The sequence below is a fragment of the Chiloscyllium punctatum genome, chromosome 8 (assembly GCF_047496795.1).
Source record: "Chiloscyllium punctatum isolate Juve2018m chromosome 8, sChiPun1.3, whole genome shotgun sequence".
NCBI lineage: Eukaryota > Metazoa > Chordata > Chondrichthyes > Orectolobiformes > Hemiscylliidae > Chiloscyllium > Chiloscyllium punctatum.
In genome coordinates, this window is record NC_092746.1 from 6,203,390 (window position 1) to 6,230,947 (window position 27,558).

The 27,558-nt window shown below is 41.9% G+C and overlaps 1 protein-coding gene across 6 annotated transcripts in view; it reads right to left on the reverse strand.

Annotated features, from left to right (window-relative positions):
* The window catches only part of LOC140480351 (dual 3',5'-cyclic-AMP and -GMP phosphodiesterase 11A-like), a 298,779-nt gene that overhangs the window by 138,734 nt on the left and 132,487 nt on the right, over nt 1-27,558 (reverse strand). For 5 of the 6 annotated variants that reach the window (XR_011961277.1, XM_072575100.1, XM_072575098.1 and 2 more), the window contains 3 exons: nt 13,966-14,055; nt 10,323-10,463; nt 1,397-1,461 (listed from right to left, as the gene is read on the reverse strand). Coding sequence is in view for 4 of the 6 variants with exons in the window: in XM_072575100.1 (XP_072431201.1) it covers nt 1,397-1,461; nt 10,323-10,463; nt 13,966-14,055 (296 nt within the window). In the remaining 2 variants the exon portion in view is untranslated. Of the gene's footprint in view, nt 1-1,396; nt 1,462-10,322; nt 10,464-13,965; nt 14,056-27,558 lie in introns of those variants that run through there. The other variant, XM_072575102.1, reaches the window with a different exon arrangement.

Genomic DNA, 27,558 nt, shown 5'->3' on the forward strand with positions numbered 1-27,558 from the left:
AAAAGTAAGATTCAGCCCAACGTGTTTTTGTTTGTTTGTGTTCATTTGTATATGTGTAGAGGATTTTTAAAAGGGGGTTGGAATTTTTGTTAGCAGAGACAAATGTTGACAGCTCATAGCTGCTAACTTCTGTGATTAGAAGTTACTTATCTATAATAATTAGTAGTTCTTGTTAAGTATCGAAACTTGGTTTCTGTTCACTCCATTGTTGCAAACAAGTAAATCAGGATGTCTGCATGCTTTGATTGCATCATAATGTTTGATGACTGTGGGAGTAGTGGGGCTAGAGAATCAGTGCACTTTCCCAAGTGGATAGTAACATGAGAGGCTTGTTTAGTCCTGGATCGTGAGATTCACACTTCTAAGTGTGGAAGCAGGCTATTCAGTCTATCTAGTCTATACTGGCTCTCCGAAGAGCATCACACCCCGACCTACCCCACTACCGTATCCCTGTAAACCTACATTTTCCATGACTAATCCACCTAGCCTGCACATCCCTGGACACTACAATTTATTATTGCCAATCCACCTAACCTCTACATCTTTGAACTGTAGGAGGAAACCCATGCAGACATAGGGAGAATGTAAAAACTCTACACAGACAGTCACCCAAGGTTGGAATTGAACCCAAGTCCCTAGCACTGTGAGGCAGCAGTGCTAACCACTGAGCCAGCGTGCCACCTTCCATTGCTAATAGCAGACCACTGTGCAGTTGTATTTATATGATGTCCTGATGGTGTACTAAAAAAGTGCTAATATCAATAGGAAGAAAAATCTGCACATCATTCTGATGCGTTTAAGATTCAAAAGTGAATTTTTATTGAAATGACATGAAGTGCTGCCGCAATTAATCTGAATCCTTGCGTGAAGGTCACGTCCAAAGCATCTTAATCTGTTTTTGTTCTATAGTCTGATTAGAACCAAATATTACGCTGAAATAGACTTGTATCTCACACTGAATAATGTAGGCTGGTCCTGAATTTCTATAGGATTGCATTGGCCTCATATCTTTACCTCAGTAAGGAATCAGTGGAACCCTTGTATCTGTTTTCATCTTTGATCTGAACATTGTATCCATCCCTTACCAAAGTTACAAACATAAAGTTTTTCTTCCTAAAATGTTTTTAAAAATTTTCTATTAACTAATAGGGCTAGGACATTTTTCAATTAATCTATTAATGTTGTAGTTTGTTTTGCAATTAAATGAAACTATGACAATACTCTGCAGGATTGTAAACTGTCCCAGTGCAGTGTAGTACGCTAGTATGCATCTTTTGGATAATGTATAATTTGTGTTGATGAGAGTAGCACAGTCCTAATAAACTTCTCACACTTGTGTAAGGAAGCTATAATTAAATATCTTTCTTGTAAGTGTAAAAGCAATTATGTTCCTCACCTGGTTTCACTGTCTGCACAACACAGTGGGGACATCAGTTCGAAGGTCTTTGAAAACTTCACCACCTGGTCAACAATGAAACATGACACTGTCATCTTTCCACAGAGATGTTTTATCTTGAAGCTTGAGAGAACTTAATTAAGCTATGCTTCGAATGTAGTTGTGCCAAACAGCACAAAGATCAGACAACTCTGAAAAACACCAACCTCGCCAAACTCCGAAACAGGCGCATGTTTTGACATCATCTCTCATTCATGAATTAAATTTCTAGAGCCAAATAGCAGCTGAATCTGCTGAAAAAGATTAAGCTTTCCTTGTTTTCAGGTTATTTACATCAGCTATGTATTTTTGTCTTTGGTCTGCCTGAATTCTTGTTCTCTGATATCAGAAGGAAGGTATTCCTTCCAGACTTCTACTAATGCTCATTTAATGCCACTCACTTTTAAGCACAAAGCTAAAAGTACAGAAAAAAGCCTTAATTTAGATGGTGTGTCATAGAGTCATAGAGATATAGAGATGTACAGCATGGAAACAGACCCTTCGGTCTAACCCATTCCATGCTGACCATTTATGCCAACCCAATCTAGTCCTACCTGCCAGCACCCGGCCCATATCCCTCCAAACCCTTCCTATTCATATACCCATCCAGATGCCTTTCAAATGTTGCAATTGTACCAGCCTCCACCACTTCCTCTGGCAGCTGTTGGACTTTGGCTCAATCTACTAACTCACTTTCTTATATGTGTGAGCCAAGTCCTGTGTGTTCTTTAAATGAAGCAATAGGAGAAGATATTCGGTCTCACACTTTGAGTTTATTTTACAGTAAGTGGATAAAGCATACGGAGCTCTGGGTCTAGACTTTTCCGTCCCTGACAAACTAGACAGTGTGTCAGTTCAGAAAAATACCACACCCTTCTGTCCCTGACCCAGTCTTTTATATAATAAAAACTGACATGCAATCACTGAGGTGGAATCATCTTCTGATTGGCTGTTGATCTGACTCCATTCTCCGCCTCCTTGCATTCCCGGATGTCCGACCCCACGTGACCCCGTTTTGCCCGCGAAACGGAGTACCACGTGACCTCCCTGCACACCTCCGGCACGTGAAACAGAGCATCACGTGACCTTGTTTTGCAACGGAGCGGAGCACCACGTGACCTTGTTTTGTGCGCACGCATAATGGAGTATCCCCAAAGGCTTCCAAATGCCGAGTATATTTATACTCGCAGCCAGCCTTATATTTATAAGTAAGTCATATATTTACACAGCTCATTCCATTCATGTACAACCCTCTGCGTCTCTTTATATCTTTTATATCTTTCCTCTCTCACTCTAAACCTATGCCCTCTAGTTTTGAACTCCCCCACCCCAGGGAAAAGACTTTGTCTATTTATCCTATCCATGCCCGACTTTGTCTATTTATCCTATCCATGCCCCTCATAATTTTATAAATCTCTATAAGGTCACCCCTCAGCCTCTGACGCTCCAAGGAAAACAGCCCCAGCCTATTCAGACTCTACCTATAGCTCAGATCCTCCACACCTGGCAACATCCTTGTAAATCTTTTCTGAACCCTTCCAAGTTTCACAACATCTTTCCAATAGGAAGGAGATCAGAATTGAACACAATATTCCAACAGTGGCCTAACCAATGTCCTGTACAGCCGCAACATGACCTCCCAACTCCTGTACTCAATACTCTGACCAATAAAGGAAAGCATACCAAATGCCTTCTTCACTCTCCTATCTGCCTGCAACTATCCTTTCAAAGAGCTATGAACCTGCACTGCAAGGTCTGTTTGTTCAGCAATACTCCTTAGGACCTTACCATTAAGAGTATATGTCCTGGGAGAAAGTGAGGACTGCAGATGCTGGAGATCAGAGGTGAAAATGTGTTGCTGGAAAAGCGCAGCAGGTCAGGCAGCATCCAAGGAGCAGGAGAATCAATGTTTCGGGCATGAACCCTTCTTCAGGAATCTTGTATACATCCTGTCCTGATTTGCTTCCCTAAATGTAGCACCTCGCATTTTTCGAACTTAAACTCCGCCTTCCACTCCTCAGCCCATTGGTCCATCTGATCTAGATCCCACTGACCTCTGAGGTAACCTTTTCGCTGTCCACTACACCTCCAATTCTGGTGTCAGCAATAATAAAAGGACACAATCCTTACACATTATGCCTGCCATATCCTCACACACAACAGGTATCCTGCTAGTTTATGAATATTGTGATAGAATGGGGGTGGTGATAGAATAGGGAGGGGGTGGAGTTGGCTTCTCCAGGTAGCTGCTTAATACGAAGGGAACAATGACACTTGTTTAGCCACTTTCTGAAAGGTAAGAAAACATCACTCTAAACCTTTAATCAGTGGATTACATTTAGTTTACTCCTCAGTGGCATACTACCCTCTGTGGGGACACAGTGTTCCACTTCATTGTGAAGAAGGTCAGGGCTCAGACGTGTCTTTAATAATCTTTCTCTTACAAGATGGAAGAAAAGCAAACAGTCTGGGTGAGAAACAGGTTATGTGTCTTCCACTTCCCAAAATACACAAGAACAGCAGTTAAAAACAAGTTCAACCCAGTGGAAGAAATATGCTAGTGAGCTGAAGGACTCATGTATGCCATTGAGTTGAGGTATTCATGTGTTTAAGCTTCAAGCAGTGGTGTATTGTACAGATCTCAGATGGGGAAGTACCCAGTAGTCATCCCTTGGTTGTAGGTAAGGAACTCTCTCGCTGTAAGTGCAAGAAAAATCTAATCAGGACCAAACAGGACCAAAGATTTTCAAATAACCTGCTAAGCCAAGAAACGTAAAATCAGTTGTTCAACTATCAACAATCTACTATCTATTCTTTACAATCAATCCCGAGATACTGAACTATTTATCTTTCAGCTTTTATCTTTTAATAGACTAGCTTCTCATTTCTAATCTGTGCATGTATGTTCTGTTTTTTTTTCCTTTTTAGTAATAAATTAACTCACACGTTTGTCAAAACAAGAAACTCTGATTAAATTGGCTCCTTTTAAAATGTAGATTCATTCGTCTGGGATACAGGCATCTACAAGGGAGAAGATCGTTAGTGAATTAATCTTGTCAAGAGCAAATGAGCGAGTGGGTGGTTCAGGAGGAGCCAGTTCATTTCCCCAAACTCAAGTTTGACAATTTGGATATTCCGTCTGCAACTGTAATCATTTGTGGAGCCTTGCCAGGGTCGAATTGTAACACTTTGACTCATAAAAATCTCCCCCTCTATTCTGCATACCCCTCATAACAATCTCCCCCTCTATTCTGCATACCACTTATAACAATCTCCTCCTCTCTTCTGCATATCCCTCATAACAATTAGATTAGATTAGATTACTTACAGTGTGGAAACAGGCCCTTCGGCCCAACAAGTCCACACCGCCCCGCCGAAGCGCAACCCACCCATACCCCTACATCTACTCCTTACCTACACTACGGGCAATTTAGGATGGCCAATTCACCTGACCCACACATCTTTGGACTGTAGGAGGAAACCGGAGCACCCGGAGGAAACCCACGCAGACACGGGGAGAACGTGCAAACTCCACACAGTCAGTCGCCTGAGGCGGGAATTGAACCCTGGTCTCTGGCGCTGTGAGGCAGCAGTGCTAACCACTGTGCCACCGTGCCGCCCACAATCTCCTCCTCTATTCTGCATACCACTTATAACAATCTCCCCCTCTATTCTGCATACCACTTATAACAATCTCCCCCTCTATTCTGCATACGACTTATAACAATCTCCCCCTCTATTCTGCATACCACTTATAACAATCTCCCCCTCTATTCTGCATACCACTTATAACAATCTCCTCCTCTATTCTGCATACCACTTATAACAATCTCCCCCTCTATTCTGCATACCACTTATAACAATCTCTTCCTCTCTTCTACATACCACTTATAACAATCTCCTCCTCTCTTCTGCATACCACACATAACAATCTCCCCCTCTATTCTACATACCACTTATAACAATCTCCTCCTCTATTCTGCATACCACTTATAACAATCTCTTCCTCTCTTCTACATACCACTTATAACAATCTCCTCCTCTCTTCTGCATACCACTTATAACAATCTCCCCCTCTATTCTGCATACCACTTATAACAATCTCCCCCTCTATTCTGCATACCACTTATAACAATCTCCCCCTCTATTCTGCATACCACTTATAACAATCTCCCCCTCTATTCTGCATACCACTTATAACAATCTCCCCCTCTATTCTGCATACCACTTATAACAATCTCCTCCTCTCTTCTACATACCACTTATAACAATCTCCCCCTCTATTCTACATACCACTTATAACTATCTCCTCCTCTCTTCTGCATACCACTCATAACAATCTCCCCCTCTATTCTGCATACCACTTATAACAATCTCCCCCTCTATTCTGCATACCACTTATAACAATCTCCCCCTCTATTCTGCATACCACTTATAACAATCTCCCCCTCTATTCTGCATACCACTTATAACAATCTCCCCCTCTAGTCTGCATACCACTTATAACAATCTCCTCCTCTATTCTGCATACCACTTATAACAATCTCCTCCTCTATTCTGCATACCACTTATAACAATCTCCCCCTCTATTCTGCATACCACTTATAACAATCTCCTCCTCTATTCTGCATACCACTTATAACAATCTCCTCCTCTCTTCTACATACCATTTATAACAATCTCCTCCTCTCTTCTACATACCATTTATAACAATCTCCCCCTCTATTCTGCATACCACTTATAACTATCTCCCCCTCTATTCTGCATACCACTCATAACAATCTCCCCCTCTATTCTGCCTACTACTTATAACAATCTCCTCCTCTCTTCTACATACCATTTATAACAATCTCCTCCTCTATTCTGCATACCACTTATAACAATCTCCTCCTCTCTTCTACATACCATTTATAACAATCTCCTCCTCTCTTCTACATACCATTTATAACAATCTCCCCCTCTATTCTGCATACCACTTATAACTATCTCCCCCTCTATTCTGCATACCACTCATAACAATCTCCCCCTCTATTCTGCCTACTACTTATAACAATCTCCTCCTCTCTTCTACATACCATTTATAACAATCTCCTCCTCTATTCTGCATACCACTCATAACAATCTCCCCCTCTATTCTGCCTACTACTTATAACAATCTCCCCCTCTCTTCTACATACCATTTATAACAATCTCCCCCTCTCTTTTACATACCACTCCTCTTCCACCATTCCTCATACCTCTATTTCTTTGCAACCTATATGTCCCTCTGACCCTTCACACCCATATTTTGGTTGAGTCAAATTATATCACAAATAATGTGCTTGCTTTATCCCAGAGCCCACGATTCTCAAAATGCCTATATCCTTGCTGGCCTTTTACCCTCCCCATTCCAAGGCCAGAGTGTCCATGAATTGCTTTAAAGCCCACTTCAAGACCATACAGTCCCCTCCATTACACTACCAGTCCCACAATGCAATAGCCCCCAGTCCTTGTCACCACACTCTTGGAGACCCAAAATAATGAGGCCAATCCCCATATATCAGCTCCCACTGTCTCAAGTACACCACACTGCACCTCAAACTCTCAATCCCTGCTTGAACATGGCCCATAGCCAGAATGACTTAACAGGACAGCCCACATCCTCCACTGACTGTGGTTGACGCACCTACACTGAAATTTCAGCAGCACTCCAAGTGACTGGCCTGCAAGGATTGGACTGCTTATACTTGACTGCAAGGATGAACTGTGGCCTACTCCCCAGACTGCAATAAGCACAGATCCTCAATCATCTGCTGCTTCATCAATGATCTTCCTTCCATGAAATGGTGATGTTTGCTGATGGTTTTACAATGTTCAGCCTATTTGTAACTCCTCAAACAATGAAGCAGACCATGTCCAACTGAAGCAAAATATCCAGTTTAGGGATGAAAAGCAGCAAATAACATTTTTGCCACAGCTCCTAGGCTATAACCATCTCCTGACTTGGAAATATATTGTGATGTTTTGTTGTTATTAGTTAAAACTCTGGAACATTGTTCCTAAAGGCATTGTGGGTACTGACATCAAATGTACAACAGCAGTTCACAAAGGCAACAGACCCCCACGTTCTCAGGGGAACAATAGATAGGTAATAAATTATGGCCCAACCAGAAGCTGTCATTTACCATGAATTGATTAAGGAAAACTGCAGTGGGCCAACTATGGAACTGACTGTGGCCAAATCCTGGATTAGAAACAGCCGAGTCCCTAGCTTGTTCTGTGGCATTATTTCCTGACTAACTGGGGTCCACCCTCACCAAATTAAACACACTTCCACATTTTTCTTCCACACATTGCCACTCTCCTGAAGCTCAGGCAGTGTTTGCCACAATGGCTGCCAGCACATGCTGAACTTCGAACACACTGATGCAACACCACGCCATACAGTGATAACGTGCATCCCCCATCCCCTGACTGCTATCTGTTCCCTTCACAGTTTCCTACTGCCACAAGCTGCCTGCCTTTCCCTCTGCTCGAAAGTTCTACTTCTCAGTCAGAAGCTGCTGGCTGCCACTTCCTCTGTGCTAGAATTCAGCTCTCAGCGCAAGAGACTTCCAGTTGCCTTTCCCTCTGTGCTAAAGCCTTCCCTCAGATCCAGAGACTACTGCCTGAGCCTGACTGCAAAAGCTACATGTGAGAGAACAAATGCTGCCTGATCCATTTCATATTCTGAGGCTGCTGTGTTGCCGATGCCCAACTGTGTGGTTCGAGGTTCCAGGGAGATATCATGCTCATTGACCATGGAGGCACCAGCAGCAGTTGGGAATGATTCTATCCAAAGTGAAGAGAACAAAGTTGGCAGGCAAAGCAATGAACTCCCAAGATTTATGATGGAGGACGCTATGCAACAGAAATCTGTTTGGATTTTACTGTTACATCTTGGAAGCATCGAGTTTCTCAGGAGAAGTGAATCAGGAAGGAGATAGCTAATATGGTGACAGTATAATTAATGAGATACAAATACACACAAATAAGCTTCCGACCACCTGATGGTGAGAATTTGATCTTGATCTAACAAGGTATGTCTTAATTGTGACAGATTAACTCGCTAGTAAGCATGTGATTTCTGAACTGTCAGCCAACTAAGTCATCATTCTCACCACTACACTTGCCAACTCTGGAAAGGGAACACTGTGCCCTATATACACAAATCTCTGATCTGTGCATTTAATATGATTGTCTCATCTCACCACATGCTACAACAAAAAAAAAGTCACAACAGAATCGTTCTCTGATGCAAAGTGAGGGGTCTTTAATCAGATGAAAATTTTCAAATCACTAGAATCATTCTAAATTTGGTAGCTTTCCAATGTCTGGCTTGGGGAAGGAGTTTTAATCATTCGTAAACAATAATGTGGTAAAACATGGATCACTTGAATAAAGTGGAGGAAAAACATCCAATTCCTGTACTCAGTGCACTGACCAATAAAGGAAAGCATACCAAATGCCTTCTTCACTCTCCTGTTTACCAGCAACTCTACTTTCAAGGAACGATGAACCTGCATTCCAAGGTCTCTTTGTTAAGCAACACTCCCCAGGACCTCACCATTAAATGTATAAGTCCGACCCTGATTTGCCTTTCCAAAATGCAGCATCTCACGCTTATCTAAATTAAACTCCATCTGCCATCCCTTGGCCCATTAGCCCATCTGATCAAGATCCTGTTGTAATCTGAGGTAACCTTCTTCCTAAAGAAGGGCTCATGCCCGAAACATTGATTCTCCTGCTCCTTGGATGCTGCCTGACCTGCTGCGCTTTTCCAGCAACACATTTTTAGCTCTAACCTTCTTCCCTGTGTACTATACCTCCAATTTTGGTGTCATTTGCAAACTTACCAACTATACCTCCTACGTTCACATCCAAATCATTTATATAAATGACGAAAAACAATGGAGCCAACACCAATCATTATGGCACACTGCTGGTCACAGGCCTCCAGTCTGAAAAGCAACTCTACACCACACCCTCAAACTTCTTCCTTTGAACCAGTTCTGTATCCAAATGGCTACTTCTCGCTGTATTCCATGTGACCTAACCTTGCTAACCAGTCTGCTGTGAGGAACCTTGTTGAACGCCTAACTGATGTCCATAAAGATCACATCAACCACTCACCCCTGCCCTTATCAATCCACTTTGTCATTTCTTCAAAACACTTAATCAAGTTAGTGAGATTCGATATCCCAAGCACAAAGCCATGTTGACTATCCATAATCAGTATTTACCTTTCTAAATACATGTAAATCCTGTCCCTCCAACATTTACCCACCACCAATGGCAGGTTCATTGGTCTATAGTTGCATGGCTTTTCCTATCACCTTTCTTAAATAGTTAACCACCTCCAGTCTTCTGGCACCTCACCTGTGCCTACAGATGATACAAATATCTCAAGAGTGGCCCAGCAATCACTTCCTTAGCTTCCCACAAAGTTCTCGGGTACACCTGATCACAGCCCGGGGATTTATCTACATTTACATGCTTTAAGATATCCAGCACCTCCTCCTCAGTAAGGTGGATGTTTTTCACAATGTTGCTATTTAGTTCCCCACATTCTCTATCTTCCATATCCTACTCCACAGCGAACACTGACCTTTTAAGAATTAATGTTTTAAGAACTAACTTGAAATTGTTCATATTATATATAAGTTCTTTACACCAAAAGAAGGTCAAAGCCTTCATTGCGTCAATCTGAGCTGGATTTGAATCTGCACATGAGATATAAAAGTTTGTGGAAGGAAAGAAATTAATTTTGATCAATGCAAATGAATTTGCAGTTAAATCTACAGAACACTAATTCTCTTGATATGATAGTTACTTTAGGTTGATAAAAGATAAACAATAAAACACTTACAGGAGATTCAATATCTTCCAGCAGGAGGACAGAACATCGTTCACATTGCAACAGGGTCAGAGCTCTCTGCATGATCTTCCGAACAACCTTCTCTAGCTCTATCTGCTCTTCAAACAAGTCATTGACAACCTCCAGCAATGCCTGAAACCATTAATAACAGGATTCATTGAACAGCAGCAACAAATATTAGGTCAACAGGATTGTAGCAAACATACAATAGCTAAAAAAAAGCTTGATTTAAAATTCAACTAAACATACACGAACCTAAAGTACATCATCGAAGAGGCAGAATTGTTTGGATAAAGAAAATATCGTGGCCTCCATTCCCAATTAAAGAAGAGTAGCTAGTCATTATTTGTTAGTATGATGTGTATCATTCTAAATAGCTAGGATAAATGATGGTATAGTTAGTAAGTTTACAGATGACACCAAAATCAGAGGTGTAGCGGACAGTGAAGGAGGTAACTTCAGAGTACAATGGGATCTTGATCAGATGGGCCACTGGGTTGAGGAATGGCAGATGGAGTTTAATTTAGGTAAATGTGAGGTGCTGCATTTTGGAAAGGCAAATCAGGGCTGGACTTATATACTTCACAGTAAGGTCCTGGGGAGTGTTGCTGAACAAAGAGACCTTGGAGTGCAGGCTCATATTTCCTTGAAAGCAGACTCGCAGATAGATAGGATAGTGAATTTAGTATGCTTGCCTTTATTGGTCAGAGCACGGAGAATAGGAATTTGGTGGTCATGTTGTAGCTGTATAGGACATTGGTTAGGCCACTTTTGGAATATTGTGTGCAATCTAGTCTCCCTCCTTTAGGAGGGATATTGTGCAACTTGAAAGAGTTCAGAAACAATTTACAAGGATGTTGCCAGGGTTGGAGGGTTTGAGCTATAGGAGAGGCTGAATAGGCTGGGCTGTTTCCCCTGGAGCGTCAGAGGCTGAGGGGTGACCTTATAGAGGTTTATAAAATCATGAGGGACAAGGATAGGGGAGATAGACAAAGTCTTTTCCTTGGAGCAAGGGAGTCCAGAACTAGAGGGCATAGGTTTAAGGTGAGGGGGGAAAGATTTAAAAGGGAGCTAAGGGGCAACTTTTTCATGCAGAGGGTGGTGCATGTATGGAATGAGCTGCCAGAGGAAGTGATGGAGGCTGGTCCAATTACAAAATTTAAAAGGCATCTGGATGAGTATATGAATAGGATAGGTTTAAGTGGGATATGGGCCAAGTGCTAGCAAATGGGACGAGATTAGGATAACTGGTCAGCATGGAAAAGTTGAGCGAAGAGTCTGTTTCTGTGTTGTACACCTCTATGACACTAAGATATTCTCATCTATATATCACCTTATGCTGTTAAAACATCTTAAGGTGTTAATTAGAGTGAACTATATTTCAGCACAACAACACCTCTTCTTCCTCAGGAGGCGAAGAAAATTCGGCATGTCCATAAGGACCCCCACCAACATTTATAGATGCACTACAGAAGGCATTATATTTGGATGCAGCACAGCCTGGCATGGCAACTGCTCTGCCTGAAACCATAAGAAATTACAGAAAGTTGTGAACACAGCCCAGACCATTACGGAAGCCAACCTCCCACCCATGGACACCATTTACACTTCTCGTTGCCACAGAAAGGCAGCCAACATCATCAAAGGCCCCTCCCCGGTTATACTCTCTTCCATCAGGCAGAAGACACAAAAGCTTAAACACATATACCAACAGCTTCAAGAACAGCTTCTTCCCTGCCGTTATTGGACTTCAGAATGGACGTGGCAAATTTCAAATCTAATGTTGACCTTGCTTTTTGTACATCATCTTTGCAGCCATAACTTTGTATTCCACGCTCTGTTCAATCGACCTATGATCTTTATGTCTTTGTACATTATGATCTGCCTGTATTGCACGCAAAACAAAACTTTTCACTATACTTAGATACATGTGACAATAATAAATCAAATCAAGTGAAGTGTTCTGTTCATTATATACAGCAACTCAAAAGACATTGCAATGTCAAGGTTTTCTGCCAAACAGCCTAAAAATAGCTCTTTTCTCCTCAAAATAATCAAGACTGAAGTGTTTATTAGCAAAACTTATTTTAGACTAAATATAACCACTGTAATGTTGTTTCTTGGGTGGAACACCACTCCATTATGATATAGTCTAATTCTGCCCTATGTGTTAACCCATATAACATATGCAACAAAGTTCAGGTTTGTGTTGAGACATGTCTTGAAGTTATTAATAATATTAAATATTTACATTGCTATGATATATTAGACCTTTTCATAGTCTGGGGTCTGTGCTTACTGATGTTACTGTATATTAAATATACCTAAATGACTGACTGAATACTGACTTTATTACACTGAGAGTCTGAAGACGAGACAAGTACCTTTATACCAGAACATGTATAAAGTACCTTTATACCAGAACCTTAAAGATACACTGTTTTTAAGATGATTGATATATCTTTTCAGCTTTTAGTGGTAGACTGACAAAGAAATATTGACCAGAATATTGGGGTAACATGCTGTTCTTTTTTCAATAGCATGCTGAAATGTTTCAATGTTCACGTTGACCAAAACAGAAAGCAGCGGGGTGTTTGATTAACACTTCTGACATTGCAATGCTCCTTCCAAATTATACGAGACTGTCGTGTTGATTACAAGCTGACAACTATAATTTAGTAACTTTTGGTTGGGCCATTGTTACTTTTCATCACTAGAACTATTGCCTATTATGAGTAACTATAAACCATATTATAGAGTGTAAAAAGGAGTGCAACACCTGTATCTTTCAACATAGAGTCTTAATGATCTACTTTTTCGCTCATTCCAGCACTAAAAAAATGCAGTTCTGATCTTCTTTCGCCCCAAAATGTTAGTAATTATAGTGTGGTACTAAGGTGGGACACTTTAGCTACACAAATTTACTTGTAAGCTTGAATATACTGCAGCAATCACAGCATTAACATGGTGTCTAGCTGTTGTTCATATAATAATCCACTTGAAGCATACAAAAATATGAATTCAATGAAAAAACTTATTTCCTTGTCTTGTGGTCTAAAACAAGTATTACTAATAAATATTTAAGCCTCAATTACTTTGAGCAGAAAGAAGCTATGTTTGCTCCCTCTGGCAAATAATTCAACATAAAGCAAAACTATCAAATGGGCTGGACTTGCTTTAAATTTCTTTGCTATTTCGCTTCCATTCGCTTCAACAGAAATTGAAATTGGGAGAGATGTTGATTGTTGGTTGAATGTTGATTGATTTATTGTTGTCACATGTACCAAGATACAGTGAAAAGTATCATTATTCATGCTATACAGGCAGATCATACCACACAAAGTGCATCAGGATTGCAGAACAGAGTGCAGAATACAGTGTTACACACACACAGATGAAGAGAGAGAGAGAGAGAGAGAGATGTTCATTTGAAAGTCTGATAATATTGGAGAAGAAGCTGTTCTTGAATCTATTCATACATACATTCGAACTTTTCTATCTTCTGCCAACGGAAGAGGGAAGGTGTATGGGAGGCAGTTGATTATACACTTTACATTACCATTCCATCATAATTAAGTCCTCATCATTTCAATTCAAATACTGGACTATGAAATAATACTGTTCATTGACACACCCTGCTTCTATCATATTCCTTCCGGGATGCTGCAAAGAGTTTTGCATTCGAAATGGATATTCCACAGAATGGCAGGTACATCTGCAGCACCTGGAAAAAAAACAGAAACATAATCACATTCCTTGCAAGATATGAGCATGGGTCTGCAAAAGCATGGTGAGCAAACTTCCAATCTGGACTCTGGACTGGATGAATACTTATATAAATTTACTTTTACAATATCCTTTTCTAATTAAAAGACAATTCTTAAAATTGCTACACCTTGTAGTATCAGTTAGCAAATATAACACACCTTAAAAACATGGTACATTCTGAAGAGGAAATGAATGGTGATTTGTTTATTTTAACTCTATCTTTGGGCATGATGATGAACACAAGTATCCCATTGACTAAACATAAAGCAATAAAATGTGCCAGTCCACAGAAAACCTTCCAGCTTGCAATAAACAGACTCCAGAAAAAAAAATCACAAACAAATCAAACAAAGATATTCTGAACCAATCCAGTTGCTCAGTTAGATTTTTGTACAGTTTTTGTCACCAGTGTTTTTTTCACAGAAGTGTGTTTACAGATAAACATAACATCATGCAACAGGCACATACAAAAATAAATAGTTTCAAAAATTAGTTAGATCCCCCCACAGAATTGCGGCACAGATGAGAGGAATGCCTGGAAGAAGTTTCTCCTTCTGAGGTCTTTTAGTTTGCCTGAGTGAGGGATCAAGGATTGAGATACGCCTCGATTTCAGGGTTACAAATGTCACATGAGCTTTAAGTGGGGATTTACTAGTTTACTGACAAATCTCATGTGTGTAAGCCAATTCGATCCCTGAACTTAAAACAAAAAGAGAAGTTCCATTTATACAGTCCCTTTCAGGTTCTCGAGACCTCCCAGTGCATTTCTAATGAACGAATTGTGTAGAACCATTATTAATAAGTAGGAAATCTAAACAGCCAATTCTCAAACTCATAGTAACATCCCACAAAGAGCGAATGAACAAAAATATACTCTTCACAGAATGATGGATTCAAAGGCATTTATAGCACAAAAGGAGGCCATTCTGCTCATCATGTCTGTGTCAGTCAACAAAGATCAGACGATACTAATCCCTGGAGGCTATGGCAACACAAGTGAGTACCTAAATACTGCTTAAGTGTTGCAATCATTTCTTACTCAATACCCTTTCAGACACGTAGTTCCAGACTCCCAAATTTCTCAACTCTCCTTTTTGCCTTCTTTCTCTTTTCTTAAATCTAGGCTCACTGATTCTGCCAGGAGAAAGTGAGGACTGTAGATGCTGGAGATCAGAGTCAAGGTGCGTGGTGCTGGAAAAGCACAGCCAGTCAGGCAGCAGCTGAGGAGCAGGGAGTCGACGTTTTGAGCATAAGTTCTTCAGAAGGAATGTGGGGGAAGGGAGGTAAGTGGGCTGAGAGATAAATGGGAGGGGGTGGGGCTAGGGGGAAGATAGCTGGGAATGCAATAGGTCAATAAAGGTGGGGGGGGGAGGTGATGGTGTTCGGCCAGACTGGAGGGTGGAGCGTATAGGTGGGAAGAAAGAGGAACAGGTAGGACAGTTCAAGAGGACAGTGTTGAATTGGAGGGTTGGATCTGGGATAAGGTGGGGGGAGGGGAGATGAGGAACATTGATCCTGTGTGGTTGGAGGGTCCCAAGGCGGAAGATGAGACATCTTCCTCCAAGGCGTCGGGTGGCTAGAGTCTGGCGGTGGAGGAGGCTACATACTTGCATGTCCTTGGCGCAGTGGGAGAGGGAGTTGAATTGTTCAACTAGGGCAGTGGGATTGATTGGTGCATGTGACCCAGACATGTTTGCTGAAACGTTATGCAAGTTGGTTTCTCTACCCATCCTATCAATATGCTCTTACTTTACAAACCTCCACCAGTTTCCTGTTTCAAATTTGCTGCTCCAAGGAAAGGAACCCCAGCTGATCCAATATTTTTCTCATGAAACAGACCCTCCAGGCCAGGTATCAGCCAGTATATCTACACTGCATCCTCTCTAGTGCAATCACATGCTTTCTATAATGTGGTGGCCACAACTGCACACTGTACTCCATTTGCAGCTAACCAATATTTTCTACAGTCTTGTTGCTCATAGCTGAGGATCTGTTGACCTTCCAGCTGAAGGAGTTGACCCTGACTGAGTGTTGCAGACTGGCATATTCCAAGGTCCAGGACTACGTGTTGAGGGACGCGCTGAAGCTTGGGGCTGCCGCCAAGGCGCGGTGGGGAAAGACCACCGTGTAACGTCTGCCTGCCTAAAGAAGAACAGGGGGCCCACACAGTCATTTGGGCTCTGCTGACGCCTCAGCTAAAAATGTAATCGTACAGGCCTGTAAATAGGAATGATTACTCTGTTTCGGTATGCAAAGAAGTGGAATGTTTACGTATGTATGGCATGTCCAACTGTACAGACCATCAAATTATTTTACGAATAAAGTATATTTTGAAATTTTAAAAAAGTATTAAGCAGAGAGTATAGAGAGAGAGAGAGAGAGAGAGAGAAGTAATGGTATTTGTTGTGGTTTGTCCCGAGCATCTCTGTGCTCTATGGTCTGTTCCCCGGATGCGCGCCGAGACAAATATCAATGGCGCTTGGAGGACCATCAACTTGCTGAAGAACACTCGTTAGTCTACCCGAAACGTATTGGTCTTCTCGAGCAAGGAGTTGCAGACTGGCAGATTCGAAGGTCCAGGACAATATGCTGAGGGATGCACTAAAGAGCAGGGCAGCTGCTGCCAAGGCACAGTGGGGAAAAAGGTCTTTCTGTGGTTCAGTCATCAAACACCCCAGGGCCTCAAACGTATCCACATATAGTGTTGTATATTGGCCTTTGGTTTATTTGTTGGATAGAGTCAAACGCCAATGTTTGTTTGTTTCTTCATATTCTACTGTACAGTACAGAACTGCTTTCATGACTATACATTCAAATAAAGACATTTTTATAAATAAAGTATGTCCTTGAAGTAAAGAAAATGTGGTACTCTTCTTTGAATAGCTTTCACAATAAGGATCTTAATTTTTAATAACATATCCAAAATACAGCACTTCAAACAAAACAGTACTGCCTCACGACTGTATGTATTGTAAGGTGAACTCCTGGAGGAGATGGGATTTAATCCTACCATCCCCTGAGTCAGAGCTTCAGCTCGGCTGAGACTGGAACAAATGAACTCCTGCTTAACATGCTGGACATGGAAGTCTCAAGTGGAGTGCAACAACAATGATAGCTTCAGAAATAACAATAAGGACAAAGTTTGGGAGAAGATTTGTAGCTCGGGTGCTCGTTGTTGTGGTTCTGTTCGCCGAGCTGGGAATTTGTCTTGCAAACGTTTCATCCCCTGTCTAGGTGACATCCTCAGTGCTTGGGAGCCTCCTGTGAAGCGCTTCTGTGCTGTTTCCTCCGGCATTTATAGTGGCCTGTCTCTGCTGCTTCTGGTTGTCAGTTCAAGCTGTCCGCTGTAGTGGCCGGTATATTGGGTCCAGGTCGATGTGCTTGTTGATAGAATCTGTGGATGAGTGCCATGCCTCTAGGAATTCCCTGGCTGTTCTCTGTTTGGCTTGCCCTATAATAGTAGTGTTGTCCCAGTCGAATTCATGTTGCTTGTCATCTGCATGTGTGGCTACCAAGGATAGCTGGTCGTGTCGTTTCGTGACTAGTTGGTGTTCATGGATACGGATCGTTAGCTGTCTTCCTGTTTGTCCTATGTAGTGTTTTGTGCAGTCCTTGCATGGGATTTTGTACACTACATTGGTTTTGCTCATGTTGGGTATCGGGTCCTTCGTTCTGTTGAGTTGTTGTCTGAGCGTGGCTGTTGGTTTGTGTGCTGTTATTAGTCCCAGTGGTCGCAGTAGTCTGGCTGTCAGTTCGGAAATGCTCCTGATGTATGGTAGTGTGGCGAGTCCTTTGGGTTGCGGCATGTCCTCGTTCCGTTGTCTTTCTCTTAGGCATCCGTTGATGAAATTGCGAGGGTATCTGTTTTTGGCGAATACCTTGTATAGGTGTTCCTCTTCCTCTTTTTGTAGTTCTGGTGTGCTGCAGTGTGTTGTGGCCCTTTTGAATAGTGTCTTGATGCAACTTCGTTTGTGTGTGTTGGGGTGGTTGCTTTCATAGTTTAGGACTTGGTCTGTGTGTGTGGCTTTCCTGTAAACCTTTGTGGTGAATTCTCCGTTCGGTGTTCTCTGTACCATCACGTCTAGGAATGGGAGTTGGTTGTCCTTTTCTTCTTCTCTATTGAATCGGATTCCTGTGAGTGTGGCGTTGATGATCTGGTGTGTGTTCTCTATTTCTGTGTTTTTAATTATTACAAAGGTGTCATCAACATATCTGACCCAGAGTTTGGGTTGAATTTGCGGAAAGACTGTTTGTTCTAACTTTTGCATTACTGCTTCTGCTATGAGTCCAGAAATCGGTGAGCCCATGGGTGTTCCGTTGATTTGTTCGTATATCTGGTTCGTATATCAAAATCCCATGCAATGACTGCACAAAACACTACATCGGACAAACAGGAAGACAGCTAACGATCCGTATCCATGAACACCAACTAGCCACGAAACGACACAACCAGCTGTCCTTGGTAGCCACACACGCAGATGACAAGCAACATGAATTCGACTGGGACAACACTACCATTTTAGGGCAAGCCAAACAGAGAACAGCCAGGGAATTCCTAGAGGTATGGCACTCATCCACAGACTCTATCAACAAACACATCGACCTGGACCCAATATTCTGGCCACTACAGCGGACAGCTGGAACTTACAACTGGAAGCGGCAGAGACGGGCCACTATAAATGCCGGAGGAAACATCACAGAAGCGCTTCACAGGAGGCTCCCAAGCACTGAGGATGTCACCTAGACAGGGGACGAAACGTTTGCAAGACAAATTCCCAGCTCGGCGAACAGAACCACAACAACAATAAGGACACTCTGGAAATATGGAAAGTAAGAAAAACATATTTTTGCTATGGACATTGATAGAAAGAAAGGAAAGTTTTGAGGAGGAAGTCTCCATAACACTGCACTTTACAAGAAGCATGTACTTTTGAGAAAACGTCTTTCACCAAAGTGAGACTGAAATATGTGCATTTGGATTTCCTAGCCACAGGGTCATTTCTGTGGTGAGTCAGGGATGACTTTGCTTTGGTGATAAAATCAAAAAAGGCAAATAGAAGACACCTGGGGACCATAACGTTTTTGGCTTTGAGCTGCCATTGAACACAAGGACAGACCTCCCGTTGTAGAAGACAGGAGTGTTCTCTAAAAGACTAGTTTGAACAGGCTATGAAATGAAGCCTTAAGTATGACAACGGGTTTTCCAGCATTTGGAAAATAGGACAGGAACAGTTCGATGCAAGGACATTCAGGTGGAAAGCTGTTGTGCAGCTGGTGAAGCAGACCGAAGCATGCTGTTACTGGGAACAAGTATGCACAAGTGCTGAAAATGTACCTTTTGAAAGGCAACGTGCTCGTTAAATACTTGTGTGTTGAAACTGTGGCCAGATGGGACTCCTGAACCAATTCTGCTTGAAAATAGGATCTGAACCTTACCTGGGAAAAGACAGCTGTGGGAATTTGCAGCTATGTAATGTCACAAATGATAATAGGAAAACTGAAAATATTTATGAGACAAACCTTTGTTGTATGCTCTACTGAAAGCGAATATCACTGTTTTCACTGAAATACCATTTGTCTAATTATGTATGTCTATTTATAATGATGTATTTTGGTTTAATTGTTACAAAAAAAGTGTTAAAATAATCAAACAGTGTCCATGCATGCCTTTTAGTGAGGTCTTTGCAGATTTCAGTAACTTCAGGTCATTGGTTTCTATAGGGAGTGTAATGGAAGGGAGGAAGGAAGATTCAGTAAATAAAGCATCAATGCAGCAAAACCATTTTGGGAAGCAGAATTAAAATTGAGAATGCAAATAAGAGAGAGCCAGAGATCCTTGAAGAAGAAGCTAATTAAGCAACCAGGACAATAGTGAATTAAAGTTTGGTGTCCATGGTGAACAACAGCAACAGCTCTTCATTACACTTGCCTTATCCACAGAATTTCTTCCAAATTTTGGATTTAACCTTGCTGCAATTACAGACTTATTGGTGACAGTGTCTGCTACAGGTGATTTGGGACTTCTGTGAGCAGGGCAAGCCATTCTGAATTTGCTTACCTCATTGACTGCATAGTTGTCAATCAACAGCGGTCAGTTTGAAGTAGGAGCGGTTAGAGTTACTAATTTACTCTAAAACTATGTGCATAAAGAAAGTGAACAGCAGAAAAAAAGATGAAGTTAAGAGATGTAAAAGAGAGAAAAAAATCTTTTTTTTATGATCTCCAATAATTGAAATTTCATGGATTATGATGCCACACTTGTAACAGGCAATTTTCTGAACTCCACAAGTTGCTTGAGAGTAATTAGTACTTATCAGACCATTAAAAAATTCACTTACACTTGAGTGAACACTAGTATGTTTATCAAAAAGGCAGTCAATTTCATGCCCTTCATGTAATTGAATTTAAGTGTTTCAGTGAGATGCTACAGGAGCAAAGCTTTTGGAAGAGCAGGTCCCCATAGGTGGTAATTGTTTGATTTCTATATTTACATGTATACATGCAATCACAGGAATTTACTGATTATTTACATATTGACAGCAGGGTGGGATACAGGCAACCTCATTGTTATGCCTGCCACTACAGCTGAACCAAGATTACAGATCTCAGGATGATTTTTAACAGGTGCACATTTCAGCAGCTGATGGGAAGATTTCGTGTTACACTTATCTCAAGGCCCCAGCACAAGCTCCATTCTAATCATAGGCCTCACCTCAATGTTTTGGGTCAGTGGGTACACATGGACGAAGTTCAACATTGGGAGCAGCAGAGGCTGGGGATGCCACAGCTGCTCCATTAAGCCAAGTCAGACAATAAATGGTGAATGGATGAGTGGATGAAGATGAGTCTAAATGTTATTGTGCTCCCAAAAATCCGAACGGTGATGTCTGCTGGAAGTCTGCGTATGGATATTGGGTGAAGGACACACTGGACTTGGATGTGATGTTTCAGTCAAAAAACCTGCTTACACTCACTGAAACTCGTGCATAAATAATGGATACGTTGGTGAGATACCAGAGGACAACTGGCACTGGTGGAGTTAAACCCTATCATGAGAAGTAGAAAGAGTTGTTAAAACAACAACTCATATTCAGTAACTTGATCGCTGTCCTAAAAGATTGATGTATGGCATTTTACACTATCCTTGCACCAATGGGAAAACACTGCTGATGGACGTATCATACATTTTAGTTTGTTATTTTAATATAGAGGATGATTGTGAGTACATTTAATGAGACAACTGCCTATACTTTACTTTCCTCTGGCTCTGGCAATTCAGTCTGATTTTTAAAAATAAATTCATGGATCCTAGGGTTATTTTTGTGTTGCGCTAGATATTTTTGAGTTGACTACATTATTCTCCAGACTTATGTAAACTTTACAGCAGTATCCTGCATGAGATTTCCACTGACACCTTTGCAACTGAGCCATCAACTCAATCCTGAACACTTATGACATGCGGAGTTGTTATTTTTCATTATCACCTTTCTTGCCACTAATGAACAGGATATGACTAGTTCTAGCAAGATTCAGTCTCAATATATGACATCGTTAAAACTTCATCCAAAACCAGCAAAAACTGCTTCATGCAATCGTTCACCTACTACATATTCTAATCAACATTTAGTTCCTTGTAATGACAAATATCAAAATGTCCCTTTATTTGCGATGATAGCAATTACTGGCTTTTATTAGTTTTATTTTAAACTGCAACTTCTTTCAAACCACACACAATTTGCTGTTTCTAATATGTATTGCGTTGCACTTGCTGACTTTATAGTCCATTTACTGCTGCACCCATGAATGCATTCATGTCCTAGCACCTTTGTCAAACCATACAGATACAAAGTCGCCCAAGTCTTTGGAAATCCCAAACTGTACTATGATCTCAACTAGGCTGATGACTACACACTTGTAATTGGGTCGCAGCATCCATCTCAAGCACTGGACATGGTATATCGTCTGAGAATTCTGCTCCTATTAATAACTTGCGATCTTTGTTTGAAAAGTACCTGTGAATATTGAGTGAGGCCAGGATCAGCCTTACCCTATGGTTGAGAAGTTTGCTGATACCTACTGCCAAGTCTTTTTTTAAGAATGATAACAACTCAAGAATTAAATTTAAAAATCAAGGGTCCAAGAATGGCTATTTTCTGCGGAGTTGCACCTTAGATGGGATAGATAGAGAAAACTCTGGCAAGTAAAAAGAAAATAAATTCTGCTGGAATTTTCTAAGTAACAGCGTTAACAACACAGACTAACAACTTTTGGCAAGGAAGAGATACCCAATGCACTGCAAATCTCCACTATTTATTGGATGGTTTATGCAAACCCACATATAGTCTGACAAAACCACAGTGCAAATTTAACTACTTTATGAATGTTATAAAGTTGCTGCATTTTCACACGTATTGTCCATTGTTGTTACAACACAGTGTGTAGCGATTCAGAGTGTTAAGTACTCTTTAATGATATAGTCATTGTTGATGACTTATAATCAACCTGTCTGACCCAGAAAGTGAACACTGTGGTCTAAAGTGTGGAGTCTAATTCCTTCAGGTAGTGAATTGTTTTGAAAAAGCTTTGTTTCAAAAAATGTTTTCACTCACTTTCTTTACTGCTTCCTTTATTTCCTTTCCTTCTAGTCTTCTAATCCAATCTTGCCTTCCTTCTCTTTGAGAAGAATTTTATCTAAACATTGCTTGGCATAAGATTTGAGGGATAGCAGGTTTGTAACTGAAGCAATCTTTAACTGCGCATTCATCTCAATTTCAAGTTTCCTGGCCAATCACAGAGGGTGGATGATGTTCCATCTTGTCAAGGAAAGATTTCTAATTGAAGACAGGTTGCCGTAGGTCAGAATGGGGGAGCATTGACTCGGAATACTTCAGTGCCCACAAAGAAAGACTGCTTTCTAATCCTGGAGTTTCCACTGTTGGGCTTGAAGCACTGAAATAAGGAGATATCTCCCAAGGATGGGAAGACGAGGTCAACTTCTCAAACCATAGACAGAAGCTGCCAAGAAAATGAGTAGTGATTCCTTTAACTGATGACAGTGCTCAAAGAACTTAAAGGATCTCAGGAGGGAAGGACTGGTTATTGGACAGTATTTTCAGATCCCAAATCCCACATTCTGACTTTTCCAGTGTTTTTCTGCACAGTATGATCCAAACCAACACACCTGGCAGTTCCACTCATTCCTGTCTCTCCAGGCATCCCCATCAAACAGCCAACATTCTGAGTCACTATATCTTTGTATCACCTCACACTCATTCTCTGCAAATGGTGCTGTTTCTTCTTCTCCATACAAACCATTTATCACACTCAGAACTTCCTGCTTTCTCCCCTTACAGCGAGACAGCACACAACTCGAGGGTGAGAAGTCAAACAGGAATTAGAACTGTGATACTGTGTAACGGAACAAGAAGCTGTTCTCATGGTGCACTGAAGGTGCAGAGAAGACAGATCAAAGTTGACAAAGTCAAGAAAGTACCAAATTACTTCCAAAGTCAGCTGTCCAGCGATGGAAGCCCACTCTGAGAAGCGCTGTGAGCAGCAGCTTTTCATCTCGCAGGGCTGCAGCCGTCCAGTTACACTGCAGGAGCGTTCCCCTCTATCCTCTCGCCCGGTTGATTCTGGCAGATTCCAGACCGCTCAGGAAACCCATGCACAGGCTGTCAAAGCCAGGATGCAACACTAAATCCTGAGTTAATTCAGGTTTGAAATTACTCATTCGACAGCTTGGTTAGGGTGTTTCACTCACCAGCAAAGCTCAAAGTGGGTGGAATTGTAAATAACTCTCTGATTTAGAGTGGCTTTTCCTGGCTCTAACAACCCCTCTCCAGTCTGCACCATGAACTAACATTCTCCCACCACACTATCCCGTCTGATGTTCCACACATGACAATCTGTATCAGCGTGTCAATCACAGCATTAACTCTAGTTCACGGAGGACTATGCAGCCAGTAAGAAACTTAGAGAGAATACTGAGTTCTGTACCATTGGTAACTCTTCAGATAATGAAGCAGACCATTGTCTACATGCAGCAAAACATCAACAACATTTAGGCTTGATAATTGGCTATTAACTTTCACTCCACACAAGAGCAAGAGAATGACCCTCTCTGACAAGACAGAATCCAACTGCTTTCCTATGAAATTCAACAGCATTACCACTGTTGAATCCCCCACAATCAGCATCCCATGAGTTGCCACTGACTAGAAATTTAACTAGCTCAGGCTTATAAATACCATGCTAGAGCAGGTCAGAGGCTGGGAACTATGCCTGGGAACGTGTAGCTTCTGAAATACTCAAGAAGCTCAGAAAAGAAGAAAGGAGCCCATCAATATACTACCACCATCCTAAACATTCAGCCCCTTCATCACTGGTTTATAGTTGCAGCAGTGCTTCGAAGATATAGTAGAGCAACTCACTGAAGCCCGTTCAACTGCATTTTCCAGAATCCATTAAAATTTCATATGGATTTGAATGGACAAGTCCTAACTTTTTCTGTTGTGTTTAGTTGGTATTTTGCAATATTTTTATCACAACATTCAATTCCATACATTTGACTGCTGAATCTCTCAGCAAGATACCATTAGAGTGAAACTTCTAGAGGAGCAGACTTACTTAGACAGGAATTTCTGGATTTCCTCATTTAAATGGGCACTTACAGCCCAATTCCCTCATAAATAATGGTTACTATGCATAACCTCACCTTTACTTCTGCTGAAAAATTGGTAGGAGCTGTAAACTACTGAATTTTGAAAGATGTGGAGGTGCCGGTGATGGACTGGGGTGGACAAAGTCAAAAATCACACCAGGACATAGGCTTATTTGAACACATATGCTTTTGGAGCTCTTCACTAGCACCTGAAGAAGGAGCAGAGCTGCAAATGCTTGTGTTTTCAAATAAACCTGTAACCAGGTATCGCATGGTTTTTAATTTTAAAAGAAGCTTTCTCCTCTACGTTGCAAAGAATGCGAACAGGGCCACTTTAGAATTTGTGTTGCTAATTCACTGCTTATCCTGAAAGCATTATGTTCCAAAATCTTTTGAAACATTACCCAAAGCCTCCTGAAAATCAACAAATGAAACTTGTGTGTTCTTTTGTTTGCTCTGTTGTCCACAATGTTCACCGCTGGAAACACTCAATGATAACATCACCAAACTGAAACCACCTTAGTTTGAGGCCACCTGGAGGCATTAGTCTCACATTGCTTCAACGTTCCATAGCTGTAGCCTAACTCTAAACCAAATTCAAACTCTTTCTAAAGGTGAGATAGACCTGATCAGTCCTGTCGACTGCTTGCTGATATTAAAAGTGCAGCCAGTGCTGGTGAGCAGAGATCTGCGGGGCACACTGAAGACAGTAAATGACCTATTCTTATTCACATATGCCTATTCGCATTTTACTTGTGTCTATTTTTAATTAATCAGGCATGTAGAAAGTTTCATTTGACTGACCAGAATACTGTACATACCTGAAAATACTAACTGCTTTATTAGGCTATATTTTTTATAAACTAGGTGAGACAGAAATAAAGAAAGTGAACTTATATGGCCCCTTGCAGAACTTGTTGCTGCTACAAAGTGTTATCCAGCTGACAAAGTAGTTTAAAGTTTACCTGGACTATCTCTGACACCTCCCTCCCCTTCCTGGACCTCTCCATCTCCATTAGTGACGACCGACTTGACACTGACATATTTTACAAACCCACTGACTCCCATAGCTACCTGGATTACACCTCTTCCCACCCTATCTCTTGCAAAAATGCCATCCCGTATTCCCAATTTCTCCGCCTCCGCCGTATCTGCTCCCAGGAGGACAAGTTCCACCATAGGACACACCAGATGGCCTCCTTCTTTAGAGACCACAATTTCCCTTCCCACGTGGTTAAAGATGCCCTCCAACGCATCTCGTCCACATCCCGCACCTCCGCCCTCAGACCCCACCCCTCCAACCGTAACAAGGACAGAACGCCCCTGGTGCTCACCTTCCACCCTACCAACATTCGCATAAACCAAATCATCCACCGACATTTCCGCCACCTCCAAAAAGACCCCACCACCAGGGATATATTTCCCTCCCCACCCCTTTCCGCCTTCCGCAAAGACCGTTCCCTCCGTGACTACCTGGTCAGGTCCACACCCCCCTACGACCCACCCTCCCATTCGGGCACTTTCCCCTGCCACCGCAGGAACTGTAAAACCTGTGCCCACACCTCCTCCCTCACCTCTATCCAAGGCCCTAAAGGAGCCTTCCACATCCATCAAAGTTTCACCTGCACATCCACCAATCTCATTTATTGTATCCGTTGCACCCGATGTGGTCTCCTCTACATTGGGGAGACTGGGCGCCTCCTAGCAGAGCGCTTTAGGGAACATCTCCGAGACACCCGCACCAATCAACCAAACCGCCCCGTGGCCCAACATTTCAACTCCCCCTCCCACTCTGCCGAGGACATGGAGGTCCTGGGCCTCCTTCACCGCCGCTCCCTCACCACCCGACGCCTGGAGGAAGAACGCCTCATCTTCCGCCTTGGAACACTTCAACCCCAGGGCATCAATGTGGACTTCAACAGCTTCCTCATTTCCCCTTCCCCCACCTCATCCTAGTTTCAAACTTGCAGCTCAGTTACTGTCTCCTTGACTTGTCCGACCTGCCTATCTTCTTTTCCACCTATCCACTCACCCTCTCCTCCTTGACCTATCACCTTCATCTCCTCCCCCACTCACCCATTGTACTCTATGCTACTCTCTCCCCACCCCCACCCTCCTCTAGCTTATCTCTCCATGCTTCAGGCTCACTGCCTTTATTCCTGATGAAGGGCTTTTGCCCGAAATGTTAATTTCGCTGCTCGTTGGATGCTACCTGAACTGCTGTGCTCTTCCAGCACCATTAATCCAGAATTTGATTTTCAGCATCTGCAGTCATTGTTTTTACCTAGTTTAAAAGTGTAGTCAGCATTGAAACGTAAGGAACTGTCCACAGACCAACGCAGGCATGTTACAAAACTGCATGCAACAGTAGTACACTCACCAATTTTATGGGCATTTAAATGGTCATTGGAAAGGCATATGGACGAGAGTGGAATAATGTAAGTTAGATGGGCTTCAGATTGGTTCCACAGGTTGGTGCAACATCGTGGGCTAAAGGGCCTGTACTGCGCTGTAATGTTCTATGTTAAAAGTGAATTTTCAGTGAGATTTAGAGATACACATCTTAAGTCCGACCATTTTGACTCAGTCATTCTCCACTATTCTTAAGAACATAATAAATGCTTCCCCTTGAAAAGAACACTGTGCTCATAATAAACATATGTGAAACATTTATTGATATGTGTACAAATAATTGACACAATGACACATACATTGAAAGACATCACTGGATCACTTGCCCACGACTTCATCATAGCCTCAAGTTAACAGAACGCCTTTGGCTCAGTTGGATATCCA